General features: G+C 47.2%; 1 protein-coding gene across 3 annotated transcripts in view; it reads left to right on the top strand.

Annotated features, from left to right (window-relative positions):
• Window positions 1-15,261, top strand: part of CAB39L (calcium binding protein 39 like) — a 123,831-nt gene extending 108,570 nt beyond the window's left edge. For all 3 annotated transcript variants that reach the window (XM_056133063.1, XM_056133062.1, XM_056133064.1), the window contains 2 exons: window positions 531-674; window positions 13,072-15,261. In XM_056133063.1, coding sequence (XP_055989038.1) covers window positions 531-674; window positions 13,072-13,251 — 324 coding nt within the window. In that variant the 3' untranslated portion in view covers window positions 13,252-15,261. The remainder of the gene's footprint in view (window positions 1-530; window positions 675-13,071) is intronic.
• Window positions 15,262-18,975: the final 3,714 nt, after the last annotated feature.

The following is an 18,975-nucleotide window of genomic DNA, read 5'->3' as shown; positions in this document are numbered from 1 at the left end:
GGTGGTGCAGGGGGTCAGTAACTACTGGGGGAAGGCTGGGGGGGGGGGGGTCACACTGTGCTGGGGATTACCCCTAGCTGTGCTGGAGGTAATGCTCAAGACCATACACTTTGTAAGACATGTCTTGTGGGACAGAGCTCTGTGCCCTAATCTACCCATCTTATTTCAATGCCCAAGAAAGCCATTTCCTCCCAAGAAAGGGAATCAAGAAAATGAAAGTAAGCAGCAAAAAATAAATTCGCAATAGCCAGCCCCCAAACCTGGCATTATTATACTCTGTAGCTGGGAACCCAGGGTTTGAGCCCAAGTACTGCGGGCTCCCTGGAGCATGCAGTGGCCCTGAGTGCCATGGGCCTGGCTCCCAAACCCAGAGAAACCCCATTAGCGACTTCTTTCCTTGCCTGAGCCGCAAAGTGCTCTGCATGCAAGCAGCCTTTGTCACACCTGTTAACATTTCTGAGAGAAATGAGATGCATTTTGTCCAAGGTGACTCCCGGGCAGAGTGTAACGCAACCGTGTGTTTCTTGCAGCTGCTCGGGGAACTGATCCTGGACCGCCACAACTTTGCCATCATGACCAAGTACATCAGCAAGCCTGAGAACCTCAAGCTGATGATGAACCTCCTTCGAGACAAGAGTCCCAACATTCAGTTTGAAGCCTTCCATGTCTTCAAGGTAAAAACCCAAGTAGCAGAGATATGTCACTGGGTCACTGCTGTCTAGTTTCAAGGGCAGATTCCCTGCATTTTTACTCTCCCCCCAATCCTAAGGAGAAAATTAAGACGCACAGGCATTTTGTTTTCTATGACTTAGATGAAATTTTAGATTCCGTTTAATGAATGCCCTTTTGTCGAAGGTTTGCAAACTAGTCCCTATCTCTAAATATTTTCTCTGAGAAAACAGACGGATGCTGTTTCCCAAGTGGCTGAAACAGTCCGAGAAGGAGCCTGGCCTGAATCTGTGTTGGGATTCGCAGACCTTGTTTTCTGCTCACTACTCTCTCTGAATCAGCGAAGCCCTAAAGAAACGTCTTGGTACTCACGTCCACTACTTGCGTAGAGGGGAGAATGAGAGGGGCTCGGCTGGGGCGTCATGGCATCTGCCAGCCCTCCCGCCAAGTCTCAGCCAACCAGGTCAACTCGGGCCCAGATGCGGGACATCGGGCTGCCCCTTAGTCCCTACGAGCCTCCAACACAACCTGGTGGCACTTGGGGAGCCTCTTGGGCTACACCCATAGATGCTTGATGCTTGGGGGTGGGGGAGTCCAGGCCATGCCAGGGATTGAACCAGAGATCCACCCAGGTGCAGGGCAAGAACCTAACCCCTGTCCTAGCTCCCAGGCCCAGGCAATGCAGATCTTAAGAGCACTTATTTAGTTTGAAAACACTATGTACGGATTTCTGTGTGTACAGTTCACTTCTATCACTCGTCATCCCATTAATCTTCGATTTGTTAGAGCGGGAGCCAGTAACGTCTCTATTCGTCCCTGTCAAATGTTAGTATAGCCCAGTGGCATCTGCTTGCTCCAGAAACACAAAGAGCCTCAAACCGTTTGGAAGAGCCTCAAACCATTTGATTGTTTTTACTGTTTTTGGCATATTGAATACGCCACGGGTAGCTTGCCGGACTCTCCAAGAGGGATGGAGGCTTTTAGGGCGGCCTCCAATCATCCTTCCAGGTGTTCCCAGGTGAACCACATCAAATATGGTGGGTGCAGTAATCATGGAAAATGGATATTAAGTGTCTTATGATGTGCCCGGAAAGCATCTTGGAGAGTGGCAGTGGCTGGGTAGTAGAGGTAGTGGATGTCAGCTGATGAGGTATTTACCTGGCACTGGCAGGGTGGGTCTTCTGGGGGTAATCTCTGGCGGTCGCTGGGGATTGGTAGAAGCAGACAGAGGATCTCAGTTTCCAGGTCCCATTGAGCCTGGAGTCCAAGGTCACAAAGTTTTGCATTACCTGGTTCTGTGGGGCTTCACTCATGCGTGAGGCTCAGCCCAAGCGTCTGAAAAGTGGTCTGGAGTGTGGTGGTGGCTGGGTAGTGTGTACAATACTGGGTAGTGTGTACTATAACTGTGAGTACAGATAGAGTATAAAAATATGCCTGGGGATAATCGGTACCAGGTTCAGGAGAGATACTGAGGAGAAGGAGAGGCAAGAGAATAATTCCACGCTGTGTGCTACAGTCTTTAATTACACCTGTGGTGCTCCATTTTGTTAAAAAATTGACAGGCACGTCTAGGGAGATGTTCAATTTTGATAGCGCTAAGAATGGGAACACGAAGTGTGATCTGGATTCCCTGCACTGCTCTCTGTTAGAATTATTTCATAAGAAATGAACAAAATGGAACCAAAGTACGGTTATAAGTGTAGGAAATAGCTCCACAGTATGGGCATGCCCAAGCCTTCTGCAGACAGGAATTACAGGGAGCGTGTCACAGCCTGGGCTCTCCAAATGTAACATTTCTCCATAACATTTGACATACTTTCATTCCAAAAGAAGATGCAGGGGCTGGAGCGATAGTACAGCAGGTAGGGCATTTGCCTTGCACGTGGCCAACCCGGGTTCGATTCCCAGCATCTCATATACTCCCCCGAGCACCACCAGGAGTAATTCCTGAGTGCAGAGCCAGGAGGAACCCCTGAGCATCGCTGGGTGTGACCCAAAAAGCAAAAAAAAAAAAGAAAAAACATGCAGTGGATGACAAAACAGAAGTTGTCTCCTTCATTTTCCAGGAGGAGCAGAATTTAGTCATCTGATTGGACAAAGGAGGCGCTTTTAAAAGTAGCCGCCCGCCTGTTTGCTTGCACGGGTGTGAGCAGTTTGCCCCCTTGGCCCAGCTCCCCTCTTCCTCTGCGGAATGAACTAAGTTCTTGACTTGCAACAAATAATGTCTTATTATTTGGAAAAAGTGACTGCCAAGTTCCAGAGTTGTATTCAGTTTTTTTTTCCAAATGATTGTCCCCCCGCCCCCCCAAAGCCATTTTTATACGGTAAAGAAGATGTGGCACACATAATTAAAAATGTCCTTGCTGCATAGTTAGGGGCTCATTTTCATTATGTGCCTATAAGTTCCAAAGAATCCAGTGAGGTGCCTGCATGTATTTCCTGCGGTGGGCCAGTGGTGGCTGGCGGGGCAGTGCTGTCTGGTGGAGGGGACTCTGGCTGTTTGGCTCATTTTCCATCTGGATCCATTTCCTCACTGGCTAGAGGAAAGGGTTAAAGGGCTGGAGTCCAATGTGACTGCTCAGTCCAGGAGGCCGTTGGTGACTCACTGTCTCTGAGTTCAGCTCTCCCAGATGGAGCCCGAGTGTATGCAGGAAGTGACCCCTAGTGACCCTTTCCCTTGTCTCTTAGCCTCTTTCCTAGCAGAGGACCATGTAGGGGTGAAGGATGGCCTGTGTTTTGAGGCTCACTTCTCCTCGCCACTGGGACTGAGGCATGACCACTGCCCTCGGTGGTGTCCCGAGTGTGTTACTGTCACTTGGACCCAGCCATTGACTGCAGCAGCGATTTCCATGGGAACAAGGAGCGTGGCTTTACAACATTTCACCTAGAAATGTGCTCGGGACAAGTAAAATCCTGTGGAATGGTTTCTATGTGAGTTACTGAAAAGAAGATGAATCACATATTAAACTGTGACTGGCTAACTATGGAGAATCCAGGTCCTTAAGGACCCATTTTCCAGTATGCTGATTTAGTCCTGATGAACCATGGCTAAGTCTCCTGGAGGAAGGAACTGAGACAAAATGAAATTATTAGGGGTCAGCTGTGAGCTGATTTTCTAATTGTCATCCCAGAAATTTTAGCAGTAGAGTGAAAAAGTGTTTATCAACTGCCAATGTAATGTTTCATCGACTACTTTAAAATAGTGAAGAATGTTAAATTTATATATATTTATTTGATCGCATTGTGCCCATTTTGTTTTTTACTTTTCTTTTGATTCTTTGCTTTGGGGGCACCCATGGGAGGGCTTCCCCGGGCACTTCACATGGAGTTGCTCCAAGCAGTGCTCTGGGGAGCACCGAGGCCTCCTGTATGGAGCATGTGGCCTTCAGGCCTGAGCTCTCGCTCTAGCCTCTGGACCAGTTCTCTCTTTAACACAGTGGCAGAGGGAAAAATGAAAAGCTGTAATTCAGATTGCTTCTTTACTTGTTGAGATAGTGCATAACTCATGCCTCAAAGATCACCTTGCTGCTGCATAGTTTAATTAGAAATATTTTGAGAGTGGGGTAAAGAGATAGTTCAGGAATTAAGGCACTCTCCTTGGAGGCAGCTGACCAAGGTTTGAATCCCTGGCCCCCGCACATGGCCCCCCAAACACCAGCAGTAATCCCTAAGCAAAGAGCCCGCAGTAAGCCCTGAGCGGGACCAAATATGACACCCACCCAGAAAAGGGGAATCGGGGGAATTCAGTGGTATATGAGGAAAAGTTGAGTATTTTTTTAATTGTTATCTTTACATATGATTTTGGAATACATAATTTCTGCAGTAATATGCCGTTTGAGACTTGAATTCCAAAATACCAAAGCAATGATAATAATAGCTATTTCTGTTATTATAGCACTGACTATACCTTAAATGTTGAGTCACTTCATGTAAGAAGCTCTAAGTGTTACAGATAGCGGAGGGGGCTGTTACAAACCACTATGGACAAAATACAAGCTTGATTTTGTGTAGAATAGGTGCGCAGGGAGAAAATGCTGGAAAGGTAACACCAGATACTCACAGTGCTTATTCCTGGATGGAATAACTAAGTGATTTTCTTTTTAAATTTCTTGTTGGAGTCTGCGTTCCTCTGTGCGGCTGGTCTTCCACCAGGATCACTTTCCTCTGAGGGTACGAATGATGGCAGTTGAAGAGGAGGGTTTGAGGAGATTCTTGGTTCTTTGTTTTGGTTTGGGAGTCACACCTGGTGGTGCTCTGGGGTGACCTGGTGCCGGGGATTCGAACCAGGACCATAGCTGTTGTGGTCACACACAAGCCAAGTATCTCAGCTCCTGCACTGTCTTTCCAGCCACATGGAAATTCTAGAGTTTTACAACATCTCGAACCTCTGCCTGCGCTTCCCTCCCTTCCAGATCCTTCCTGGACAGGCAACAGAGCTCACTCAGATCCTGTATGAGCTCACTGGTGCTCAGACACCACTAGCTGGCGAGGCAAGAATCAGGTCTTTTCTTTGGAGGGGGGGCGGGGATGTTGGTTTCAGGAGCCACGCCCAGCGATGCTCTGGGGTTACTTGTAGCTCTGCACCCAGAAGTGCATGGGGAACCATATGGGATGCCAGGGAATCCAACCCAGTTTGGCCGGGCACAAAGAAAATGCCCTACCCACTGTACTATCGCTCCAGCCCCAAGAATCATGTCCTTTCTTAATCAGGAAAAAAATTACTCTGAGCAGTACAAGAAAGTAACTGAAAAGTATCTGAATGTCATATTGCTCACTCATATTTATTTGAAGTGGGGATCCTTGGGAATAAAAAAGTCCTGTCTTATACTTGCAGGGATTTTGCTTGGTTTTGAACAGGGTTTTGCTTTGAATCATGAACTTCCATGTAGCTGTGCCAAGAGCCCCTGTCCATATATATACAAAGCTTTCCAGCCTTGCACTAGACTAGCTTTCTGTAACGTGGTCTGCTACAAAATACAATTGAATGAATCAGATGGAAAAATATGCTTTGTTTTGTTTCTTAATGTTCTAAGCTGAAAATATTGGAACTGTGGTCATGGTATTAGCCTTTTGCTAAATGTGCCTGAGAACAGGATAAATCACATTTTGGAGCATTTTATGTCAATTAAGGAGGTGCAGCCAATTACAGTGCATTTTCAGAAAGAGAGATCAGGTATTTTATTTATTTAACTTGTTTGTGGATGGTTCGAAAACACCCTTTGTGTGTGTGTGTGTGTGTGTGTGTGTGTGTGTAGCTGGGGGTTGAACCCAAATCCTCACAGCTGTGTACCATATACTCTGCTACTGAACCACCTCTCTGCCCTGGGAAATAACATCTTTTTAAGAGGCACAGCCGACAGAGCCAGGAAACTCTGTACTAGAATAAACATTCAAAAGCCGTGGTTCCATGTACAAGTCCACATCCATTCCCTGATCCAGCAGAGCTGTTCTGCGAATGGGAGGCAGCTCAGAGGACTGAGCAGGTGCCCTGTACGCAGGAGTTGTTCCCTGCCATCACTTGTTCCCCCGAGTACTGCTGGGAGTGAACCCCAGCACAGAGGTGACAGTGCCCCTGACTGTTGCCAAGTGTGACCCCCCCCCAAAAAAAAGGAAAATAAGAAGAAGTATATTCCTTATAATTACTTTGTCCCAGTTGGGAAGTATCTCACCTACACTGAGGGAATCATACACTGAGGCATCAGAATTTAGGTGCCATTAAAAACTTTTAAATGAGGAAGGTCTTGACATTTGAAAACAAGGTTAAGGTTTTTCAAGGCTTGCCCAGTGTTTGGGTAGACCCCTCGTGCCTGTCTGCACAGTCCAATACACTTTATTTTGGATTGCAGCAAAGCAGTCTCCTCCTCCTCCTCCTCCCCCTCTCCCTCCTCTTCCTCCCCCCCTCCTCCTACTCCCCGCACCCTCGTTGTGAATAATTATTTCCCCCAGTAGTAACCACAAAACGCCAGACAATTTCCAGCTGATAACTTACAGCAGCTCTTCTCCTCTCCCTCTCTTCCCCCTTCTCTTCCTTCTCCCGCCCCCGCCGTTCCCCCCCCACCCCCACCCACACACACCCCACTCACTCACACAAACACCTGTCTGTGTTTAGGGCTTACTCCCAGCTCTAGAGTCCTGGCAGTGCTCAGGGGACCATATGCCATGCCAGGAATCAAACCAGGGCCAGAAGCATTCAAGGCGAGAGCCTTAACAGCCCTGCACTATCTGCCCATCCCTGTTTTTTTTTTTTAAATTAATGTAGGAGTACTGCAATTTATTCAGCTATTGATTAAGCTGATTGAATTGGGCATGAACTCCACATTACTTTTATTTTTTTAATTGAATATCCATGAGATAGACCATTACAAAGCTGTTCATAATTGGGTTTCAATCATACAATGATCCAGCACCCATCCCTCCACCAGTGTGGATTTTCAACCACCAGTGTCCCCTGTTTCCCTCTCACCATCCCCCAATAACCCCATCCCCAGCCTCCGTCTATGGGAGACACTTTCCTTCTTGCTCTCTCTCTCCTTTTCCTTTTGTGCATTATGGTTTGCAATGTAGGTGCTAAGAGGTCATGGTGTTTGTTCAGGGCATTCAGTATTTTTATCAGGATGCTAAGGCTTGAGCAGCTTTTCAATTGGTTGGCAGTTTGGGGATGTGGACCTGACTGCTGAGGCTTCTGGAAGTATACAGGGAGGTGGGGGGGAGGGGGTAGCCCATCCTGACCCCAAGAAAACCTAGAGATTTCAGTCACAAAACCCGCATACCGAAATTTTCAGCAGATTGTATCTTGGTGAGGTCCGTCCTGAGGTGGTAGAGTGAGGCCAGGAGCATGACAGTGATTTTGGGTTGTGGGAGCAGGCAGTTGCCAGGGACTCCGCTTGGGTGGGCACCAGACAGGCCATCCCCCTCGGATTTACCCCAGTCTGTTCAGCCATGTGTGGATTCAAGATTAACTCAGGCTTTTGATCTCTTTCGAGATTTATTTATGGGTCTCTGAAGTAAGATAGCAGTTGATCTTACATGGTGGCTCTGGAGTTGGTTCATGGGGATGACTGCCAGTGCTTCCAGGATTATTGGGAAGTAGGGGGAGGTAGCCCATCCCAACTCTGACAAAGCCTGGATATTTTAGTCACAAAACCCATATACCCGAATTTTCAGCAGGTTATATCTTGGTCAGGTCCGTCCTGAGACGTTGGAGTCAGGCTGGGGTTATGGTGGCGATTTTGGATTGTGGAAGTAAGTGGCTGCTTGGGGACCTGCTTGGGCAGACACAGGCCAACCTGCCCCCCTCCCGTTTACCCCAGTCTGTTCAGCCGTGCGCGGGTCTGAGATTAACTGCAGTTTTTGATCTCTTTTGAGATTTATTTATGGATCTCTGAAATAAGGCCAGTAAATGGGTTTGTATAGATGAGCTGGAGGTGGTTTGTGGGTGCGGCTTCCATGTACCTAACTTTTGGCCGTTTAATTTCTTAGTAAGCTTGGTCCCAAGTTGTTGGGGTCTGGCCATAGACACAGTGGCAATTTGGGGGTATCAGGAAGCCTGTAGACACCATCAGGCTGCTGATACACTCGCCCCGCAGGTACAAGTTGACCAGCTGGTGGCACCATACCACTACCCCTCCCCCATCTTCTTTAGATAAATATCTCTCCAAGTCTCACTCTTTAAAAAGAGATTTTGTTGTTGTTGTTATTGAGGTGTAAGTTTTTTTTATGTATTCCAAATACTAGAAACTAATGTTGTTTGCAGATAATTTCTCTCCTCTTGAAAACGTGTCGTCAAATACCTTTTCTGCATTCACTGAACTGATCATGTGGTTTTCTTATTGTATTAATGTGGAATCAGAGTTTACTAGAGCAGCCAAAGCAAAATTGTCTTTAAACAGTAGCGAGTTATTTTCTTACAGTTCTGGGGATTAGAATTTCAAGGTCAGAGTGTGGGCTGCTCGGTTACTCTTCAGAGACTCCGTCTCTCTCCTGGCTTCTGTGGCCGCCAGCTGCTCTTGGCATTCCTGGACTTACAGGTGTCATCTCTGTTTTCATCTGCATGTGGGATTTCCTTCATCTTGTGGAGATGTAAGTCCCAGGATTGGAGCGCACCTAAGCAAGGATGACCTCACCTAAATTGAATTACCACTGTATTTCCAAATATGGCCACATTCATAAGTACCTAGGGTTAAGATCTGAACATTAATCTTTTGAAGGGAAACCGCTCAATCTACCTAGTACATGTGGTGCATTACACTATACTAAACCACCCTTGTATTTATTTCTGGAATATATCCTCCTTGATCATAGGTGTTTTGTTTTTGTTTTTTGGGTCACACCCAGTGATGCTCAGGGGTTACTCCTGGCTCTGCACTCAGGAATTACTCCTGGCATTGCTTGAGGGACCATATGGGATGCTAGGGACTGAACCTGGGTCAGCCGCGTGCAAGGCAAATAAATGCCCTACCCACTGTACTATCACTCTGGCCCCAGCATATAATCTTTTTTAGTATGATCACGAACTTGCTTTGCTTTTATTTTGTTGAGGATTTTTGCACCTTTATTTATAAGAGATATTGGTCTGTGGGCTGGAGCACAGCAGGTAGGGCGTTCACCCTTGCACGTGGCCAGCCCCGGTTCGATTCCTCCATCCCTCTCAGAGAGCCCGGCAAGCTACCAAGAGTATCCCGCCCACATGGCAGAGCCTGGCAAGCTCCCCATGGCATATTCGATATGCCAAAAACAGTAGCAACAAGTCTCACAATAGAGATGTTACTGGTGCCCACTCGAGCAAATTGATGAACGGGAGGACAGTGCTACAGTGCTACTCAGAGTACAGTTGTATCAGACGTATAGTGTTCCAGTTCCAATCCCACCACCAGTGTGACCTTCCTTCCACCAATGTCTCCATTTTCCCTTCCCGCCTCCAGCCTGCCCCCCTTAACAGGCACAAAACAAATTTATTTCATATTCCTTGCTCCAAGAAAACAGAGGATGGCAAATTCAACTATCAAAAAATAAATTAATAAAAGCCAATCTGTGGTGATTGATTGCTATATGATTTAACCTATGTAAATAAAGACATTAAAATCATTTAATACAACATAATATGCTGCCTAATTTCATTTACATAGGTAAGTTTTCAACTCTGGTGTCTAAAATGTATTTTATTAACTTCTATTTTGTGCCTGTGTCTTGTTCTGGTAATAACCCTATCTTTCCCATCTTTAATAAAACTATTTTTTTAATTCTTCATAAATATATTTTAGAGTTTACATGAAATAGGTAAGTTCTGCAACTGTAAACTTTAGGAAGAAAATTAAGATAATAATGAAGATAATTAATCACTTAATCACTTAATCCCCGTTATTCATCGATTTATTCGAGCGGGTGCCAGTAACGTCTCCATTCATCCCGGTTGCGTGCTAGCGTAGCCCAATGGTACCTGTTCATTCTAGGAACATGCAGAGCCTCAAACCGATCATTTAGGGTCTTGACGAAGAAGTCTGACCATCTTATAGGTGGGCATCCACGTGATCTTTTGATGTCCCGTGGAATCCAATCAGTAATGGCTCTAGTCCAGCGGTTGTCTGTAAACCTCATTACGTGTCCAGCCCATCTGATTTTTGATGTCTTGGCAAATGAGACAACCACCAACTGGGAGCTCTTTGGCTCTATTGCGGCAACATGGGAAGATGCCGTCATTGACAACATTGATGAGGAATACGATCGAATGATTCAGCACCTCCATGATTGTGCAAGGAATGCCAAGAGAGAGATAACCACAAAAAACCGTCTTTCTTCGAACACTCTTGAACTTATTCGCCAACGTGGCTTGGCACATGCCTCAGGCAACCACAAGCGAACATCCGAACTGGCAAAACAGTGCAGAGAAGCCATCAAGGATGACCTCAAAAACAGGAGAGCAGCAGTACTGGTAGATGCAGCAGAAGCTGGGTAAAACATTCGTAGTGCCCGCCTGTCCTTCACCAACTACAAAACCAAGATGACTGCCCTCCGACATCATGATGGATCTATCACATCTTCCAGAAGAGCAATGGAGAAGATTATTCATGACTTCTACTCAGATCTCTTTAATAGCCACATCCACTTGCCCACATACCACATACCACATGATGGATGTGTCGTTCCCAATGTTCTCCCTTCCGAAATCCAACATGCCATCTCGTCGGTAAAGAAACAAAGAGCACCTGGCCCAGACAAGATCAGACCTGAACACCTGAAGAACTTACCATCAGTACTCATCAATACATTGGCTCGACTCTTCACACGCTACCTGTCTGAATGCAAGGTTCCATCCCAATGGAAAACCAACAGGACTGTACTACTATACAAGAAAGGAGACATCCACGACATTGGCAACTATCGCCCAATCTGCCTATTGTCTGTCATCTACAAACTATTCACTCGAGTCATCCTGAATAGGATTAGCAGAACACTAGATGAAGGACAACCATGTGAACAAGCTGGATTCCGAAAAGGATTCAGTACCATCGACCATATCCACACAATAACCAAGCTCATTGAGGTATCTTGAGAGTTCAAGATGCCGCTCTGTCTAACGTTCATTGATTTAAAGAAGGCCTTTGATTCTGTTGAGACGGAAGCGGTCATGGAAGCCCTAGCCAATCAGGGCGTACAAACTCAATACATCAGGATCCTTCGTGAGCTCTATTGCGGATTCACTACCAAGATCTCACCATTCTACAAAAAGTAATCATCCATATCAAGAGAGGGGTTTGGCAGGGTGATACCATTTCACCAAAACTCTTCAGTGCCACCCTCGAGAACATCATGCGACGACTGGAATGGGAAAACATGGGAGTGAAGATAGATGGTCGGCAACTACACCACCTCCGCTTTGCTGATGACATCGTTCTAATAACATCAAACATCAGCCAAGCGGCACAAATGCTGAACGACTTTGACCGTGAATGTGGAAAGGTCGGACTACAGCTGAATCTTACGAAGACAATGTTTATGAGAAACAGCCTTGTTCCTGACGCTCCATTCGCTCTCAGCGGAACCACCATCTCCGAATGCAACAGTTATATATACCTAGGTCGAGAAATCAACATGATGAATGACCTGGCACCTGAGTTGCGCAGGAGAAAGAGAGCGGCTTGGAATGCCTTCAAGAGCATTGAAGAAATAACTAAAAGGACAAAGAACCTCCAGCTACGAGCACATCTCTTTGATTCCACTGTTCTTCCTGCATTAACATATGCCTCAGAGACCTGGACCCTACGAAAACAGGATGAGAACGCTATTCGGGTCTCTCAAAGAGGAATCGAAAGAACTATGCTTGGAATATCACGATTCACTCAAATGAGAGATAGAATCCGGAGTTCTGATCTTCGTCAATGCTCAAGAATGAAGATAATTAAGAAAATTTAAAGGTGAAAATCTGAATAGGCCTATAGAAGTACAAGGTGTTTTATCTTAAGAAAAGGAATTTTGAATAGTTAAACATAGTTAAACATAAACATAGAACATTCGATATAAATGAGATGTTAATTGATCATTGAAAATTTATAAAATTCCTTATGCTGTCATCTTATGTGTAGCGTCTCACTAGGAAGTATATCCATTGAAAAATAATGTACTGGTTGGTATTATCATGTTGAGTTTGGGTTGAGAATTGCCAGTGCTGTCTTTGACAGTGTAGCTGAATTATCAGTTGACCTTGGTGTCAACATGGACCTTTCTGAGACTAGACTGCGGAATGGGAGGCTGTGGAAACTGGGCCCGGAGCAGTTGGAAGAAAATCTGTACCTTAGACCCCTGAAGGGAAGATGTCAGGGAAAGCGATAAGAACTTTTTACCACTGCCACTCTGTACTTTGAGCCAGATGAATATGTTAAATATTAAATATATTCGCTCTTAGATTTTCATTAATATATCAGGATATATTAGTATAATAAATCACTCATAACTAAATGTTTAATTATTTTTTAAAAATGTATCATAATCTTTCACTCTAAATTTATCAAGTACATTCCTGGGAACTGAAAGATAGGACGGAAGGCAGGAGGTTTACCTTGCCAGTGGCTGACATAGGTTCGATCCCTGGTACCACATATGACCCCTGAGCCTTACCAGCTTATCCCTGAGTGCAGATCCAGGAGTAGGCTCTGAGCACAGCTGGATGTGGCTCCCAAACCAAATGAATGTATTAAATACATCTAAGTCTGTTTCTATTTTATATTTTGTGTATGGAAAACGGATATGGAGAAATTACTGATTTTTCTCAATGAGGACTATAACCTTGGACTCTGTGCTTATTAGTAACAAACGTGACACAAAGTAAGACACTGGCCACAAGTATGGCCTGTTGTCCCCGGCTGGCCTGTGTGCCTTGTCCTACATACTTGTTTCTGTATGTTTCAGGTGTTCGTGGCCAGTCCTCACAAAACACAGCCTATCGTGGAGATCCTGTTGAAGAACCAGCCCAAGCTCATTGAGTTTCTGAGCAGCTTCCAGAAGGAGAGGACAGATGATGAGCAGTTCACCGATGAGAAGAACTACCTGATCAAGCAGATTCGAGACTTGAAGAAAACAGCCCCGTGAAGACCTCGCCTCGTTTCTTGCAACACTCACTGTCTCACTTGTTGTTTGTACAAAATGTGTCATTTCAAAAAAGTGATCGTTTGGGGGAAGGCTTAGGAGGTGCCTATATTTTGCTCAATTCATTGTTTGTGGTAGATGAAATATAAAAACATTTGAATGAAAACAAATTAACCTAGAATAATATATTCATTTTAATCAAGTCTGTGATTATTTATGTGAAATCAGAACAATTGTGTTAGACGTTGATGAAAACAGTTGTAACCCTTTGCTGGCAGAAGGCGGCAGGGCTGTGGACTCCTACAGCTGAGCTCTCAGGCCGGGTGGAAGCATCGCTGAACCCTTAGGAGGCAGGCCTCAGATAACTGGCCTGGGGAATTGGTACAAAATTGCTTGCGCGTTTGCACTTAAGAGAAATTTATTTAAGGCTCTCGTTTCTGGTCATAATCTTGTGTCCTGCCCATCTCTTTGTGCTGTAACTGATTTCCTAGGAAATCAACGCCCACCTCCTTGTTCAGCCTTCCTTTTTGATCTCTTTCCCACATTTCATTACAGTGGATCTTTTCAGCTTAACTCCTGTGCACCACCCCCACCCCACCCTCCACCCCCCCACAGACACACACACAAACACACACACACACACACACACACACACACACACACACATGCACGGATGCTCACAACACTTCATTCTGTAGTCAGGTTATCCTGGAACCAACTAAGTACGATGAATGAACAAATGTCAGAGGCAGACCCTGGGAGGTGGCCTGAGTAAATTGCACACTTCATGCATCATTGCCGGGGTACTGTTTTTGTGGGGAAAGTGTACAAGTGTGCTCTAGAGGCCTAGCATGCAGAAAACCAGGGGTCAAAAAGGTGGTGCAGGTCTGTAGACCAATTTAATAAACAAGGGCACGTTGGAAGGGCAAATGATGATAAAAAGTTCTCAAGCTTTTGGGGATGGGTTTCGTTTTGTTTTCAGCTTATTTTCAAACTAGTGGCCACTCCAGTTTTCCATTAAGAGTCTTCAGTAAACAAGTAGAAAGTCTACCAATTTTAGTCCCCAATATTCTCGTGTATACCAGAATGATTAGGGAGTTCATTTGAGTTCCTTAAAAAACACAAATACATAAATAAAACCAACAAGAATAAATGTCGATGTTGTTTGAAATAAGATTGAAAACAAACATTTTCAGACATCATGTGTCAAATAGGATTCTAAAGGTTAGATTTACACGCCATACAAGGGGCATTTTTTCCCACCATTTCTCTTCCAAATCATGATTTGCTGCGTTCCGTAGAGGCCCTCTGTCCTTGTCACAGTATCGGGTGCTGTGTTCTCAGCCCTCTGGGAGCTCAGAGTGTCACCTGGTTTCATTCTCCGTAGCTTGTCGCAGGCCCTGCGTCCTCCACCCTGTCCCCCGCCTTACGGCAACTTTGGCCCGGCCAGTGCGGGAGACATTTGGCAGCGTCAACCTTCAACCTTTGTTCTCCAGTTACTGCAGTCAGATTATTTTATTACAGTCCCTAACATTGTGAGTCTCTTAAAATCGACCTTTCTGCTTTTCCTACCTTGCTTAGAGAGAGGACAGGAAATGTATTTTTTAAAAAAGAAGAAGGTACAATGACCACTGAACATTTTTCTCAGTCTTCTTTAAGGACACATGTTTTTCCCATGAGCAAGCAAAGGCCCTACACAATTCTTTGATTATAAACTGGCGGAAACATCTGCTTTCCCAGGGACTTGGCCTGGTGGTTCTTTATCCTCGTTTCGTACCTGTCAGCCAGAAAGCCGAGCCTGAGAAGCAGAGAAGGAAGTAGCCAAGGTTTTGTTGTGATACAGATTTGTAAAGCAGTCACGTGAAAAGGATGGGCAAGAAGCTCACTGTCCAAATATGTTTGCACAAAATTCGCTGTAAATATTGAGTTGAATTTTTAAAAGGTCCTATTTAATAAGCTATTTCGAAAGCACACATTTAAATAAAGATGGACTAAATAAAAGCGTGCCACATACTCTGTGGTTGATTTCATTCTCAGCATGTCCCTTATCTGCGTTCTTGTTACTACACCCAACAGGGCCCTGGCCCGGCTGGTGGGTGGGGGGAGTGTGGCTCAGGACTCCCTGCCCCCCTCACCCCAACCCCCTTGCTGCCTGCATCCTCCAAGCATCGCCTGCCAGCCAAGATGCTCCACTGTGAGATCATCCCTTCACCCAGCTGCAGTCAGTCCCACTTTGCATCTGAGAAAACTGAAGCTCCGATCAGCTAGCCTCTCCCACCCCAGAGCTGAGGCCAGACTCCTGCCTTTGCTCCTTCCTTCCTCCTCCAGGTTGTTCACCCAGTGCCCATACCTCCTCAATACCTCCCCCCGCAGCCCGCAAAGCTTCTGGGGGTGCTCCGGGACAAAAGTGAGGCCAGCAGGGAATGAGATCATAATGTTCTTGGCTACAGACAAGCATCCGCCCAAACACTGGGATTACCCAGAGAGAAGGGCCGGGTGACGCTGACCTGTCCAACTGTCCTGCCCGTCCCTGCAGGCCCAGGGGTGCAGCCTATGCAGGGCAGGGGTGAGTCACCACAGCCTTCAGTAGTCACACTGCCCAGAATCTGAGCCCGAGGGGCTGGAGTGATAGCACAGAGAGTAGGGCGTTTGCTTTGCACGTGGCCAACCCGGGTTCGATTCCCAGCAATACGTAAGTTCCCCGGAGCACCTCCAGGAGTAATTCCTGAGTGCAGAGCATCACAAGGTGTGACCCAAAAAGAAAAAAAAATCTGAGCTGAGTGCTCTGGAACAATCCCCCAGGCCCAAGAGTGGTAGCATTGATAAGAAGGAAAAGGAAATGAAGTTGTTCACTAGAAACTTTTTCACCATGAAAAGATGGTGGTTTCCAATTACATTTACAGGTGTTTTATTTATTTATTTATTTTTTGCCATCTCTTAGATTAAGTTTTTTTTCACCTGCTTTGGGGGATGAGGTTATCCTGGCTGGCTGGAGAGAGCGTGTAGGTAGGAGTTAAGACCCCTGCCTATCATGTGGCTGACTGAAGTGTGACCCCTGGCACTACCTATGAGCCCCTGAGCACCACCACTGAGCAGTGATCTGTGAGACAGAGCCTGGAGTAAGCCAGATATGGCCCCCAAACAAGAACAGCATACAGATAACAGATGGATGGAATCACCGCTTTTCAACAATCATCCTTCAGAGTTTGAGTGATTTGTTTACTATTATTTTATCTGTTTCTTTTTTGTGGTGTGGGGCATGGAGCCCAGGGCCTCACATGTGCAAGGCTCAACAGCTGAGGCACACCTGGCCCTGGAGAATCGAGCAAGAGCACATGCTGAATGGAAAGTTGTCTGGAAAGGGCAGGGGATGCCAGGCTGCAGCTTCCAAGAAGCCTGGGATGATAGACCATGGGAGAGGCACAAGGCCATGGGTCTGTTTTTGTAGCTACCAGATTCAAAGTCAAGCGAAACGTCACAAGAATCCTGGGCTGCTCAGAGCCTTCCCAGACATCTTCGTCAGTGGTCTCGGTCTCCACTGTCAGAGGAATCACGGAGACTTTGAGTTACTGTTTTAGGTCCACTGGAAAAACTTCCCTTATTTTACTCCTGAAACTCAGAGGCTAGAGCAACCCAAACATAGTTTCTAGAATGCTCTGTTTATTCACCCACTGAACTCACTCTTCGTGTTCATTAGTGAAGGCTCAGTGGTGAGGCCACAAAGAGACCTGCTGGGGTAGGGGTGCCCAGGATCAAATGCTTCCTGGGGGCTGCGTCCACGGCCTTTGTTGCCTGTGCTCTGCGTCTGGCCTCTGGCGGGTGGGTAAGTGTTGGGGGGGACGCAGCCCAGTGGAGCTACAGCCCACACAGCTCCCCGCCGCAGGCCTGGAAGATGTGGCTGACTGCGGTGAGCCCAGCTCACACTGATTCCCAGCTCTAGAGAAACAGCGACGGTGGGGGGCTCTGGCATGACCAGCTTCAGCCCTCGGGCACCCCCTTTCTCAACATAGGATGGTGCAGACACTCCACTTCCTCTTGCAGCTCTGACCACTTTTCCTGACACCCCCCTCCCCCCCCCCCCCATCCATGACTGGAGCCAGGAAACATGTTCCAGCTGGTCCTCACGGGCTCTCTGCAAATCCCCCTCTAGGGCTCTGCACTGGACAGTTGTTTCTTCAATATCCCGAAGTCCTTCCCCTTCTGAAGACCCCGACTGCCATCTCTTTCTCTGTGACTTGAGTTCACAGAACCACATATGACCCGGGGGGCAACTGCACCTGGACCCAGTAGCCTGGCTCACATTCAACTGCAGGGCCTCAAGAATCCCTGAGAATGGGGCTGGAGCGATAGCACAGTGGGTAGCGCATTTGCCTGGCATGCGGCCGACCCAGGTTCAATTTCCAGCATCCTATGTGGTCCCCTGAGCCCTGCCAGGAGTAATTCCTGAGTGCAGAGCTGAGAGTAACCCCTGTGCATCGCCAGGTATGACCCAAAAAGCAAAAAGAAAAAAAGAATCCCTGAAAAATGGAGTAGGAAGCTTGCCTCTGAGGGCACGGGGGTCAGAGGACAGGTGACTCTGGAGAGTCGGGTGCTGAAAGGAGGGAAAGTTACGTGCATGATACTGGCTCAGTATCCATATTGCCAACCACAGTGCCTAAAAGGAAAAAGAAGAGTTTGGGCATGGAAGGAAACTGGGACACTGGTGAAGGGATGGATGTTGGGACACCATACACCTGAAACTCAATCTTGAATAGCTTTGCAACTCATCACCGTCACGGTCCTCCCGTTGTTCATCGATTTGCTCGGGTAGGCCCAATAACATCTCCATCATGAGACTTGTTACTGTGCTTGGCATATAGAATACGTCATGGGTAGCTTGCCAGGCTTTGCCGCGTGGGCGAGATACTCTCAGTAGCTTGCTGGGCTCTCCGAGAGGGGTGGAGGAATCGAACTTGGCTCGGCAGAGCCGGCTGCACGCAAGGCAAACGCCCTACCGCTGCGCTCTGGCTCCAGTGATGCATTAATAAAAACACTCAAAGAATTCCTGAGTCTCCCGTCCAGCTGCTGAAGGCGGCAGAAGAGGGCTGCTGCCCTCACAGGGTGGACTGGGCGTCCAGGGGCTGTGTGCTCAGAACAGGCTCCCAGGTTCCAGCTCACACCATGGCAGAGGGGCTCCTGCTTCATGGGATGAGGGGCCAGAGGGCAGGAGAATGAGGTGGTGCCTGCTTTGGGGTTGGGTGTACGGGCAGGGGTGGGGGTTGTTGCTGGGTGTGGGTGCGGGGGTCTGAGCTTGGGTGCAGGGTCTGGGTGTGGGTGGGGCTGGGCGTGGGTGCGGGCATGCTCGCGGCTGGTCTTGCAACAGGGGCGCCTGCTGGTCTGAGTCTGAGCAGAGGCCCTGCAGGAGCTCGGGCAAGCGCAGCTGATCCAGCACTTGCTCTCGGGAGGCCCGTCCTTGGGGGCTGTGTGCAGTCCTTGGAGCTTCCCTAGGTGGCGGGTGCCCTTAGGATCCTGCCTGCCCAGGTGTAGACATAGAGAGGGTTGCCCAGGTGTAGACATAGAGAGAGTTGCTCCAGTGAGGACGTAGAGAGGGTCGCTTCAGGTATATAATTCTTTGAGTGTTTTTATTAATGCATCACTGGAGCCAGAGCGCAGCGGTAGGGCGTTTGCCTTGCGTGCAGCCGGCTCTGCCGAGCCAAGTTCGATTCCTCCACCCCTCTCAGAGAGCCC

The sequence above is a fragment of the Sorex fumeus genome, unplaced genomic scaffold (assembly GCF_029834395.1).
Source record: "Sorex fumeus unplaced genomic scaffold, SorFum_2.1 ptg000095l, whole genome shotgun sequence".
Classification (NCBI taxonomy): domain Eukaryota; kingdom Metazoa; phylum Chordata; class Mammalia; order Eulipotyphla; family Soricidae; genus Sorex; species Sorex fumeus.
This window is presented reverse-complemented; position numbering and strand designations above follow the sequence as displayed.